Source organism: Gymnoscopelus microlampas (genome assembly GCF_963454915.1).
Source record: "Gymnoscopelus microlampas genome assembly, chromosome: 12".
Taxonomy (NCBI): domain Eukaryota; kingdom Metazoa; phylum Chordata; class Actinopteri; order Myctophiformes; family Myctophidae; genus Gymnoscopelus; species Gymnoscopelus microlampas.
In genome coordinates, this window is record NC_139949.1 from 47,774,949 (window position 1) to 47,789,298 (window position 14,350).

At 39.1% G+C, this 14,350-nt stretch overlaps 1 protein-coding gene across 1 annotated transcript in view; it reads right to left on the reverse strand.

Moving 5' to 3' along the window:
• Positions 1–11,347, reverse strand: part of LOC311057396 (Fc receptor-like protein 5) — a gene marked incomplete at both ends in the record, with an annotated part of 18,224 nt that extends 6,877 nt beyond the window's left edge. The window contains 3 exons of the mRNA XM_084074355.1: positions 6,254–6,514; positions 7,209–7,313; positions 11,335–11,347. Of these exons, the coding sequence (XP_083930481.1) occupies positions 6,254–6,514; positions 7,209–7,313; positions 11,335–11,347 (379 nt within the window). The remainder of the gene's footprint in view (positions 1–6,253; positions 6,515–7,208; positions 7,314–11,334) is intronic.
• Positions 11,348–14,350: the final 3,003 nt, after the last annotated feature.

Genomic DNA, 14,350 nt, shown 5'->3' on the forward strand with positions numbered 1-14,350 from the left:
ATTGTGAGCTTGTAGATCGGCTATTTTCAAATGGCCGAAATGTATACAGGGCAATGTGGGTAATGTGTGTTGTAGTGGAGTAAAAAGTATAATATTTGCCTCTGAGATGAAGTGGTGTAGAAGTAAAAGTACTGAAAACTGGAAATACTCCAGTAAAGTAAAAATACCTCAGAATTGTACAGTACTTGAGTAAATGTACTTAGTTACTTTCCACCACCGAAAATAGCAAGTGTTCTGTGATGCTCTGCCTCCACTAAATACATTTGAATGGTTAAGGTGAACCAGAATAAGATGTAAATGAAGTACTCACATGATATTATAAAGGTGGATGCAGGTTTCATGGTGACAAACTGAATGACTGTCTGTTACATGGTGTGACACAGAGCCCTCTGCTTCTGGTCGTTGGCTTAAGCATCCTTTTCCTGCTTAGTAAGATGCTCAAACACACACACACACACACACACACACACAGACACACACAGACACACACACACACACACACACACACACACACACACACACACACACACACACACACACACACACACACACACACACACACACACACACACACACACACACACACGCGGCACCCCAAGTGAAAGTGAACAGACGCATGCACATTAAACCAGAAGTGAACTGAAAACCATAGATCTGACACATACGCACACCCTAAACCACCCTTTTTAATCGATGTTTTAAACTTTGCCTAATGCATTTTTAAAGCTTTGCTTCTGTGACAGATTTTTTAAAAGTAAATTATGTGCCTCAAAAAAGAAGTTTGAAAGCGTTTTAAAACCGAAAGTAAAACGTTCCCACGGACACGGACGCGCACGGACGCGCACATGCGTGCGTTAATTTACGACCCGGACAAACATAAACAGTAGGGAAAATACGGATTTCAGAAAGAGGACAGTGTTTCAATGCAGGAAAACACCCCAGCATCATTATATAGTGGCTGATAGAGGGGAAAAAATGCAATATATATATATATATATAAATATATTTCAAATTTAGGCTTAATGTTGCCTACAATCCCTTTAAGTACTCAACCCAGCTAAGAGCTCAACAGATCCTTAAATGATGGACTGAGACAAGGATTTTACCCCAAGATTACAATATTTTATTAAAGTATCGATGAATCAGTTAAAAGCATTTTATTGCAATTAACTGTTTAAAACCATATAAAAGTATATAAGCCGTATACTTGACCACAAGACTACAATAAAAGGAACGAGAGTGCTAGAGGATTGGCTGGAGCCAGACCATAAGGGAATGTAGGCCAACAACAGGTAATGAATTGAACAGAAAAAGCATGCAAATGGTTAAAGGGACATTAGATTTTCAAACATGTTTGGGGTGATTTTAACATCTACTCTGGCTTTTGTGAGCACCCCAGACAGTTTTTTTGGTGAAGAGGTTTTTCTTTTTCAAGTTACTTGATTCAGTATTTAGACATTTGATATTCATTTTAGCGGACACGCCCCCTTACAAGTGTAAGTTGAAACTCCATTTTAACCATGATAGATTCATTGAAAACACCTGTCCTTGGTTCTGATGACTGTTGTCTTTCTATACGTGAGGGGCCGTGTTTTTTACTTACACTTACTTACACTTATTACTTTTTACATTCTTATTATTTTATAAATTTGTTTTCATTTTCCAAAAGAATTAGAAAAAATAAATGAGAAAAGTAATTGGAAAAAACACGGCCCCCTCACGCATTAGAAGGACTATATCAGTCACCAGAACCAAGGACGGTGTTTTCAGTGAATCTAACATGGTTAAAATTGAGTTTATATAGGAAGGCGGCATGTCCGATAAAATTAATATCAAAAATCTAAATACTGAATCAAGCAACTTAAAAACTATCTGGGGTTTTCACAAAAGCCAAAGTAGACATTAAAATGACCCCAAACAAGTTTGAAAGAGAAATATCACTTTAAGTGCAGAGGATACCAAATTATTACGCCGTGAACCTATTCGTCCCTCCACCGTCTGAACGAACCAATCCTGCAGCACTCAGACACAAACAAAAACACAGGACAGGTTAATCTTCACACCATCAAAACACACAATACAGCACTTTATAATATGCTTCTTTAGGGAAGGCACTGAACATCATTAAGGGCAAACATAATATAACAAAAAATACTTACACTAACAATAGACACCTGATACTAAAGTTTAACAAATGGCCGAAAGAAAATCTAACTGTCGACAAAACTCAAACAAAATTCAAGCACCAGGGTATTCCAAAGTGCTTCGCAGATTAATACAAATACAATATAGTAAAAATGTACAATTAAAAAGTGTAACTGTACAAACAAAAACAAAATACCAACGATAAAAGAGCACAGCAAATACTCCCACATTTACATGCAGTAAAAAAATGCATGAAAATAATAATAGAATAATTAAAAACATTAAAATGAAAATTATTAAGGAATTAAAAACATGTCTGATACCTTGAATCTTGTCATTAAAATGAATGGAAACTCATTACAATTTGCTATTAGAAACTACTTCTGGTGATATTGGAAACGGAGGATTAGTTACTTTATACGTTTTTTTCTATGGTGGTGATTAGATATGTTCCTCCATCTGTCATGTTCGCTTGTCCTACACGTCTCTATCTAAGGACCTGAAACAAAGTTACAGAATACATTTACAGGATACACTGGTATTGAACATACAATACAATGTGGTCTGACATTTTATCCAGTGTCATAACACTTCAATAACTGTGGAATATGCAGCAAAAAAAGAGAGAAAACATTGACGATGCACAAAGCATTACCTCCACATCCATTTTGTAGACTTATTCATGGTTTGCATAGATTGGATCAACTGCACATGTAGGTCTTGATGATTCTATGAAACATGAGTTTAAAGTCATTAAGAAGCTTTTCAGGATGTGGGTCATATTTGAACAGTTTGATGAACAACAAAACTCTGGTAACCAACTGAGAGGTGAATACACAGATTTAATAAATCACGTAGATATCTCTGCTTACTGGACATTTACTCAACAACCACTTGACCTCAGAAGATAAATACCTCTGGACAACATTATGACTGGTTATTGTGATATCATGGTCAGTATAATGAGTCAGTATCATGTCCCAATAACCATGTCTGTCTGTCTGTCTGTCTGTCTGTCTGTCTGTAAAGACTGACCATGCTGCAGTGGGATGGACACATCATCAGGAGCCCCACTTTGATTGGTCCTCTGCTCTGCAGCTGACACCTGGTTGGTTCCATGAGCCTGAACGGGTCTGAAATTAAAATATATACATGTATTTAGCACAGCTGAAGTAGAAATAAGCTGTCATTTACTGCAGTCATGTTGATGAATAGACAGAGATCAATACTGTACTCACCTGGCACAACGAGGATCTGTACATTAAAAAGAAAATAAGTTGTACCATAAGTCATTGAACCAAATAAAAACATACAGGCCTAATCTTTCAAGCAGTTTCCTCTTCGTAAGAAAGCTTTTGACCAGGTGGTGGCGCTACACACAGTAAACAATAACCTTCCTGTCTGTGAACAGAGCAGTTGACAACCTACTGAGAAGTTACTGTGACCAGCAGGGGGCGATAAAACAGTTCAAACAAAATAAAGTAATACAGTCATCTGAATTAATATTCCACAATAAAACCAAATGAACTGATATTAAACTCAATGGATTGGATGTTTAAAATGTGTATATTACTGTACCATTCACAGAGTGCCTGATCACACCATAGACGCTTGTGGCGCCTAAAAGAAATAAAAAAACATTAATATGGTACTTAACTTTGTTATTTCAAACATGTTTTAATTGAGTTGATTAATCAGCTAATTAGGCAAAACTAACTGACAGACTTTGATATACTTTCAAAAAGGACGTTTTTTAATGAATGCAGATTAATATTTCCTTTGAAATTATGAATTAATTTATATAATTTAGTTTGTTTCTCAGAAGAACTTGTCAGAAGTGTCCTAAACCGGCCTGGGCCGTAGCGTGACGGTTCAGGCACCCTAGGCTGCAATGCCAGGCAGACAGCATGTCACGGGTTTGACTCCCGTTCCCGACGACCTTTGCTGCGTGTCACCCCCCATCTCTCTCCCCATTTCCTGTCAGCCTACTTTCCCTATCCCTCTCTAAACAAAGGCATAACCCCCCCCCCCCCAAAAAAAATCTTACAAAAATAAAAATAAATAAAAAACATGATTGGATAAAATACTGACGGTGCTGCAGTGGGAGGTACACATCATCAGGAGAGCCACTTTGATTGGTCCTCTGATTGGTTCCCTGAGACTGAACGGGTCTGTAATTGAAATGAAATATATATTATCAGAAAGGAAGTACAAATCAAAATGTAATCTATTGCTGTCATGTTGATGAATAGACAGAGATCAATACTGTACTTACTGGATGCAACATGGATCTGTAAATGAAAAACAATAAGTTGTACCATAAATCTTTGAAGTGCATATGCTGTGATGAAAAAAGGCATTTATCATATAATATTGCACTGGCATGTATAATCTAGATACACAGATACTGTACAGTATTTTAACATGTGTTAAACAATAAAAATATAATAATAACAAGCTCTAAAGAACACTGCTGCTAGACTTTTAACAAACAAAACGGGAGAATAGAACAATACTCTTATTTTAACTTACATACACTGGTTTCAAACATGATGCATGTCTACAGCCAAAAGTCATACCTTGTTTAAAACAAGGCAAAGTATTGCAGGGCAATCAATAATCCCTCATGGGATGAAGCAGTGCTTGTGACTGGGTTTTTAGGGTCATAGTGACGTACTTTTTGTACATGACAGCACCTTCTATAGATGTGGTTATATGTCATGTTGGACATACTGTAATGCTTCTGACAAATCACAGAAAAGGACAGACTTCAGACCTACAGACTACAAGAACTACATCCCCAAGGACGAAGCAAGATTGTTTCTGACTTTCTACAAACGTTCTTGTCCCAAACATCACAAGGAACAGTTCCCTCATATCCTGTAGAATCTGACAGCTTCTCCGAATGTCTGTGTCTGAACATTATGGACGTACCTCTGCATTTCCTCCAGAGACACAGAGCCAGAATCAGCAGAAAGATGCAGACTCCTCCAGCACACAGAGGGTAGACATATGGAGGCAGAGAGGAGGATTGGTCGTTGATGTTGTCTTTGGAAGTTGGAGAATCTGAAGCAGAAAGAGACACAGATTCCTCTTAAATACACATGTTAAGCGATGTGAATCTCTTTTAACAGCATGAACCCTCGCGTCTCTTTTCATCGTCAAACATTCAGCGAAAAGAGCAGATCTACAAGCTCACAACACGTTGCGTTGTCACGAGCCGTGAGCTTGTAGGTTTGCTATTTTGGGCGAAACAGTGTGTGTGTGTGTGTGTGTGTGTGTGTGTGTGTGTGTGTGTGTGTGTGTGTGTTTGTGTGTGTGTGTGTGTGTGTGTGTGTGTGTGTGTGTGTGTGTGTGTGTGTGGTGGGGGTTGCATGTCATTGTTTTCCTCTCTGACTTTCCGTTTCTCTCAATGTTTCACTCACTCTTCCTCTCCTTTTCACACATTCACTCTATTAGTAGTACATCCTGCAGAGCATGATGCCACACCAGCATGTCTCTGTATGAGTGAGTGAAAATTAAACCCTCTTGAATCTGGTCTAAGTCTTTGTCCTCTCGGCCTGTTTAGTATATTTGGACGACCGTCATAGATGAGGTAAACACTGACAATATTGTTGGATAACAGTAAAGACACAGCTCTTTCTACAGACTATACTGTTAATTCATCCATCCTCAAAAGCAAACAATTCATGAATAGATTATATTGCTGCTGTATCTGGGAGAAATTAGGACAGAATCTGATGATAGAATCTTCAAATATGTATCCTATTCCTAACCTTGTTAACCCTCGATTATGGCAGGATTTAAAACCTGGGTCCAGACGCGTCGCTTCACGCCGCGTTCTGAGCTTGCATGTGCTACTTTTGATGCTTTTGTGTGACGCTGTAGTATGATCAAGTAAGGTCGTAAATTACGGGGAAAAACACCAAAAGTTTGAATATGGAGATAAGACTTTTCTGTCTGACAGCAACAATATTTAGCAACATAGGTTTTTCAGAAATCTGTGGATTTCGAAGGCATTTGTAGAATCGGCCTCAAGTCTTAAAGGATTAATCTGTTAGTCTTGTAGTGTATTTATTCATTCAGCATTATTGCATGACTATCTCACCTGTCACTTCCATCCAGCTCTCTGGTGACTCTCCAAGGCCAGAGATGTTACACTTGTAGAATCCTTCATCAGACTTGTTAACATGGTGGATGGTCATCTGTCCTGTAGACTCAGTGCTGATGAGGGATCCATCTTTATAGAAATCAGCTGGGAGGTCAGAGGATGGTTTCCTTGTTGTCTGGTCTCTGGACAGGCAGTGGAGCGTGACATCACTTCCCTCCGTCACAGGAAGTACAGGGCTCTCCAGGATCACATCTCCATCTACAACCAACAGCAGGTTGAGTTATGAACATCTATAGAACCAACACATGTGAAGGTTGGTGGCTCCACAAACTAGATGACACGGTGCAGTTGTCATCAACGAATCAAAATAATTCACGTATACTTAAGTTATTATAGGGTGGGAAAAAATAAAATAACAGAGGTATATATTTATAATTTCACCTTCACAGTTGTGGTTCTATGGAACATAATTACAGCCATGCTGATATACAGTATAACGACCTCAAGTGTGACATTGATTTTACACAACAGTTCTTCTATAAACAAATAGAGAACCCAACATGTCAAACATGGACTAAAGTTGCCCAGGACCATTTCATTCACTGGGACAGTTCCTCGTTGACAGTAATGTTAATGTATTTATTAGATTAAAGGGTTGATCAAAAGCTATATTCTCATTGTATTTGTGAATAAACAAGTAATTAAATAAATGATGGTCTGTCATATCTGCCGTGCCTGAGGATGGATAACCTGGGAGATAATCCTGGGTGATCATTTATGTTTCAAACGTACAGACATACTGTAACCACTTGACTTGTCACAGTTGACACAACACAATACTGATACATCATATATTTATTGAATATATGTGTTAACAATGATACTATGTGAATTATGTCTGTCTACACGCAACATTTTATACATTATATTGATGTAGTTATATAGATTGTACCAGAGATCATAATGTTGATGGACTGGCTGACCTCTCCTGACGTGGACTGACACCAATAAACACCACTGTCATAACGAGGGTACAGGATCAGTACACAGGACACTCCTACACAGAATCACAATGAAAAGAAAGAAGGATTTCAGTTAAAAGTATCCATCTATCCATCCATCCATCCATCCATTCCTACATACCTATGGTCTCTCCCCATTCATTACAGGTTCCATTCCCCCTCCTCTCACTGGTGTGTCTTCTCACAGACCACCCCGGCACAGGCTTCTGATCTTCCTTACAGCTCAGTGAGATGGACTCACGTCGAAAGAACTGTGATCTATCAGGACTGACTCTCAGAGACACTGGAAGAAGAGAGAGAGAGAGAGAGAGAGAGAGAGAGAGAGAGAGAGAGAGAGAGAGAGAGAGAGAGAGAGAGAGGTGGGGGACACTTCATCTCCATGACGATAATAACATGAGGGAATGAATATGATCATCAATTAGCAGTGGTGGACAAAGTACAGTATATACTCAAGTAATTACTCAAGTATTCAAAATTACATATTACAAAGTATACATTTTGAGAAATTGTCTAAATGTTGTCTAAACATTGTGAAAATAGCAGATCTAGATCTGCAAGCTCACAACTGAGCTTGCAGATCTGACATTTTTACTATATTTGTAATAGGGCATAAGTGGTTAATTCATAATATATTTTTTGTAAGTTTGGGTTCCAAGAAATGTAGTGGAGTCAATACAAAGTACAATATTAATATTTTGAATGTAGCAGAGTGAAAGTCATCAGCTTCAAAAAAACAAAAACAAATGCTCAGAAAATGTACTTAAGTACAGTACTCAATTAAATGTACTTAAGTACAGTACTCAAATAAATGTACTTAAGTACAGTACTCAAATAAATGTACTTAGTTACTGTCCACCACTGCCAATTAGTGCCCCAGTATCCACAAGGGTTTATTATAGCGCTCCATTTCAGGGTAGTGTAAAAATGATTGGCATGAATAGCTTGCCTCTACTAACTAACTATGTAAAATGTTAATACACCATTCAAATGGTCAATTTGAATGAATCCATAAAAGTCCATAACAATTATACATTAATTCATTTTTCAGGTTGATTGTGGTGGGGTTTGGAAATCCATAATCTCTCAAGAACAGATTCTGCTCTGCGCTTGATCTGTCGGGGGGGTTCGTCACAACATGTACGCACTGACCTACAAGTGGGCGTGCCTTCAGATCAGGAAGCAGGCCGCGCTTTACCCAATCAAATGTAGTGGGCGGGATTTACTGTCTGTGCTCTGCTTCCCACTAAAAACAGCAGACAACCACGGAAAGATATTCACATTTTAACTTGCTCTTTCGTCATAGAAACAAGTGGGCCAAAACCATCCATGTTCTCTGGGAGAAGTGGTGTTAGTGTTCCGTGTAGAAATATTGTTAGTGGGAATGAAAACATAGTCGCACCACCAGAAGTGAAAGGCTGAAGGCAGACCAAAACCCCGGTTTCCTTGCGCACGGGTCCACCATATACCCTCTCCCAGAGCCAAGTGAGAGAATAAAAAACAGCAGAGGGCGCTGTTTTTCCTTTTCATTTGGCGATGGGTTCCCAGATTGGGAAATCCATGAATTAATGTTTATTGTGTATTGGAACAGGATGGCTGGAAGGTTGGCACACATCAGGGGCCCTATCTTGCATGGCGTCTTACCCCTTATGCCTAAACTTATTAGCCATTTTTACTACTTTGAAAAACAATGAAAATGTCCGATCTACAAGCTCACAACACGTAGATGTAAATCAGCTATTTTCACTATTTTAAGTTTTTCAAAATAGTATAAAACAAAAAAAATGCTAATACGTTTAGGCATAAGGGGTAATGCAAGATAGGGTCCCAATTGTCTTACACGAATGCAATGCATTGAAGTTTGTCTCACCCTCTGTTTGAACAGGTCCAGGGAAGACGAGGAGATGCAGCACTGTGTGGAGAGAGAGAGAGAGAGAGAGAGAGAGAGAGAGAGAGAGAGAGAGAGAGAGCTCAGTGAGATGGAATCACGTCGAAAGAACTGTGATCTGTCAGGACTGACTCTCAGAGACACTGGAAGAAGAGAGAGAGAGAGAGAGAGAGAGAGAGAGAGAGAGAGAGAGAGAGAGAGAGAGAGAGAGAGAGAGACACAGACACAGACACAGACACAGACAGACAGACAGACAGACAGACAGACAGACATAGTTAATGAGAGCTATATAGAACTGTATGTGATGATGAAAAGAGATATGCAATCAGTCATTCTAGATCTTCTTTGGTCTTATCTAATCCAGGGTTTTTCCAAGTTAATGTTTCTCTCAATGTTTAATGCTCATTGTTTTTCTCTCCTCTCTATTTTATACTTTATTTCTACAGGGTAGTTTGACTGAGCACAAATGTCTTTTCAGTGCTATGAGCATCTGCCAAAGGGAAGAACACCTAGTTCATCCACAACACCAGACCAGTATCTCTGTATCTTCACACACAGAAACAACGGATGTAGGTATTTTCAGAACTAAGTTTAAGACAAAGAGGTGATGCATTGGCCTGGGCCGTAGCGTGACATTGCACCCTATAGGCTGCAATGCCAGCCTGACAGAGTGTCGTAGGTTCGACTCCTGTTCCCGACGACCTTTGCTGCGACGACCTTTGCTGAGGGCTGAGTGGTTAATAGTGATGGGTAAGTCTTTGTCCCAGGTCTGTTTAGTTAGATCTGGACAGTCTTAGATGAGCTCTACAATAAACACTGACAAAGGTTTTGATAACCATAAAGACACTGATGAAACGTCTTAAAGGGATATTTCACTTAAAAAAAGACTTTGGGTCATTGTATCGTCTACTCAGGCTTTTGGGAGCACCCCGGACAGTTTTCTAGTTCCTTGATTCCGTATATAGATATTTGATATTAATTTTATCAGACACGCCCCCTTCCTATACAAACCCATTATAACTTCAAACCCCATTTTAACCATGTTAGATTGTGTTTTCTCAATTACTTCTTTCATTTATTGTCTCCACCAGGCCAAAAGGCATGGCGAGAGAGTATGTTTTGCACCCTGTCCGTCCGTCTGTCCGTCCATCCGTGTGTCCATCCGTCCATGTGTCCATCTGTCTGTGAACAGCTAATCTCCGGCACCGTTGGCCCACTCGCTGCGAAACTGTGCACACACACTCCCTGGATGCCAATTCAGAACCTCTGCCTCAAATTTCTCACATGGGCCTGTTATAGCGCCACCAGGAGGCCGATTTGTGCAAAACACATTTTTTTATATGACTCCTACAGATTTTATCCAAACATCACGCAAACCGGTACACAGTATCTCTATGTGATGAAGATGGAAGTGTCCGATTTTCCATATGCCATCCTGATTGGCTATGATTGGCTTCCAAAGTTTGCAGGATTGATTCATTTTGAACAAAATGCCTCAAATCATCAACGCAACTTGCGATTTCTGTGAAATTTTGCACACACATTCCCACTAGGCCGAGGAAGAAATGCCACCCTTTTCACATTGGCCTGTTATAGCGCCACCAGCAGGTCTAATTTAGCAAAACACATTTTTGGAACGAAATGCCTCAAATCATGAATGCAGTGTTCGATAGCCGAGAAAGGCCTAAGAAGATATGGCGCCCCTTTTCACATTGGCTTATTATAGTGCCACCAGGAGGCCACAATAACGTACCTGACCTGGCGGAGACCTGTGCTCCGAGGAGCACTTTTTCTAGTTTTTAATATTTTTTTGGGAAAATGAAAAACATTAAATACAATAAAATAATTACATAAAATAAATGAAAAAAGTTATTAAAAAAAACACGGCCCCCTCATACAGACATTAATAGTAATAATAATAATAATAATATACTTTCAAGTCACTGAAGAACCTTTTAGACTCATAGTGAAAAGCAAGCAACACAATCCTTGATTATCTAGTATACAATGGAGAGATCGGCTCACTTCCGGTGGTGTGACTGAAGCCACTTAATTTGTTTCGGCGAAATAACGACAATAACATCGCACATGTCACTACACCACCAGCCACAACGTGCGCAATTCATTCACGCAGTTATTCGTCCACTTTTCATTGCTCAACACACATTTACCTCCTCGGACCATAATTAAATCCGTCCAACAGAAATTCCCCACACATTACCGTGTGGGGAAGGGGAGACCGGAAGGGGAGACCCTTTAGCACCATTTAGCGTTAGCCAAAATGTCGAAGAGTACTTACACATTACGTCGTCGCAGTCACCGCGGCAAAGTCCGTATTCCCACCACACTCACGCTGATATGTCCGTCATTTTTGTGCCAAACAAAACATTTTTACAACGACTTAATAACAATAACGCTAATCTATTGCCTCACCACCATTAGCCACAACGTCACGTAGTAAACAAGCTACCGCCTAACTCAAGAGAGAGCCCTAGCAGAGTGAGAGAGTGTAAAAAAAACGATTCTGGGCGAGCCGCCGGATTAGGCCCGGGCGAGTGTGTTTGGGGACGAGCGTTTTTGTAATCCATTGCCGCATATGTAGCCATGGTTCACATTCATGTTTCAGGGCTACCGCATGATGCATCCATATCAAGGGCCCTTTTAATACAAAAACCCACGGCAATTTCGGTCTACAGTACACCAGCCTTCAACAATAGTGTACATTCAGTGGTCAGGTTTGTTCAGAAATCCACAACGTGGATCCGCAACGAGAGAGGCAGAGAAATGCAGACGATGCATCGCATTGCACAGAGGTGCGTGAGCAAGACAAGGAAGGATTTAACTTCATTTAAATCAGCACAGTGTAAGCACAGTGTAAGTTAATGTCCGCTGCCGTCAGCGCCATCTTCATAATAGATAAATACACATTCAGAACAGAATAATAATATTAAAAATATTTTAAAAAAGAAAACATATTTTTTTCTTTTTTTTCCCCCCTCTTTTTCGGGTTTTGGGCCTAACATGATGGAAATAGTCGGGTTCGGATTAATTTTCAGGCCCGTTGAGAACTCTACCCTAGACGGAGCGGGACACTACGGATGAGCTCCAAATATGTTGCCCAATTTCCCAACTTTCTGTGTTGCCAAAAAACAACAGAGAGAGAGAGAGCGAGAGACGGTGGACCTATATAAATAATATACATATTGATATTAAATGGATATTTATATATATTCTACATATGCATGTTATATAGTATTACACGAGAGAAAGACGGTGGATCTATATAAATAATATACATATGAATACGGATATTTATACAAATTCTATATATGTTATTATATATAAATAAATTACACATTACAATTATTATTGCAAGAAACTGTTAGATATCATAATATTAGACATTACAATAACACATATTACTATGTATATTATATCTGATACCATAATACATACTGTATTAATGATGTTTTATATTATATTACATATTATTACATATAATAATATATTATAATATCATCAATGTTACATGCTATATTATTACAGTACATAACACATATTTAACATATAAATTATATCTACAACACAAATATACATACTAGTATGACATGAATACATACATATTTACATTTATTTTTTAAATATATATAATATACACATCAGCCATAAATGAGCCCGTCTTTACAACGGCTCTTTGAAAACGGGTTCGCAATGTTTTCATTTGTATCCCACGATTTTGTTGGCTAGGGGGCAGGGTGCCCGTAGGGCGCCCTGACCTCTAGTACTGCTACAACTGAGAAAATTACAATAAAATGTGGCCTTATATTATGTCTCATAATGTTGTTTAAAACCTGGGTCCTGACAGGATGAGTGAACCTCAGGTTGACTAAGGTTACATCTAAACCTCAGAAACAGTCATTTGTAGTTTAATCATATTTTTCAGCCTGGGCCTCCATTTGCTCCAGATAATAAACACTAAACCATCCCTCCAACACTTTAATAACCTTGTACAGTACTTCTCTTACTCTGTACCTGTACCTTAACTGCTGTCCTGCCTCTGGTGTCTGAATCTTCCCCCACGGGATCAATAAAGGTCAATCTAACACAAATAGGGATTTATGTCTCGTAGTGTAGAAGTAAAAGAAGTGGTGTAGAAGTAAAAGTAGTGAAAACTGGAAATACTCCAGTAAAGCAAAAATACCTCAGAATTGTACAGTACTTGAGTAAATGTACTTAGTTACTTTCCACCACCGAAAATAGCAAGTGTTCTGTGATGCTCTGCCTCCACTAAATACATTTGAATGGTTAAGGTGAACCAGAATAAGATGTAAATGAAGTACTCACATGATATTATAAAGGTGGATGCAGGTTTCATGGTGACAAACATAATGACTGTCTGTCTGCTACATGGTGTGACACACACCCCTCTGCTTCTGGTCGTTGGCTTAAGCATCCTTTTCCTGCTTAGTAAGATGCTCAAACACACACACACACACACACACACAGACACACGCACGCGCACGCACACGCACACACACACACACACACACACACACACACACACACACACACCCCCCAAGTGAAAGTGAACAGACGCATGCACATTAAACCAGAAGTGAAAACCATAGATCTGACACATACGCTCACCCTAAACCACCCTTTTTAATCGATGTGTTAAACTTTGCTTAATCCATTTTTAAACCTTTGCTTCTGTGACAGTATATTGTGTGTATCAATGAATAATGACATGAATTATATGTCTTTTTTAATTTAAAAATCTAATCCACCGAAATAAATCAGCTTTAATCAAAAAGAACCCCCTTTTCCCCCAATCAGTCAGTACATCAATTCCAAATTAACTGTCTTTATACACACCAAGGACGTGCTGGCCACTGGGAAATGTGGGACAATTCCAGAAAGGACTCTCCATTCCAAGCCGACTAGGCCGGCCGTTTAAAAAAAAAAACTAAATTAAGTAAAAAATCCACCTTACGGGCCTCTCTATCTGAGATTCCCAGGCTGAATTAGGGGCCCAGCACGTCCCTGATACACACTATAAAGTGCTATCTGTTCTGTCACTCTATTCTGGGCTATGACACACAAAGGACACTAGAGGGGGCCTTTTTATAATTAAGCTGCTAAGTTTAATGTCATTTAGTATGCATATACAATATGGAGCTCTTTGTT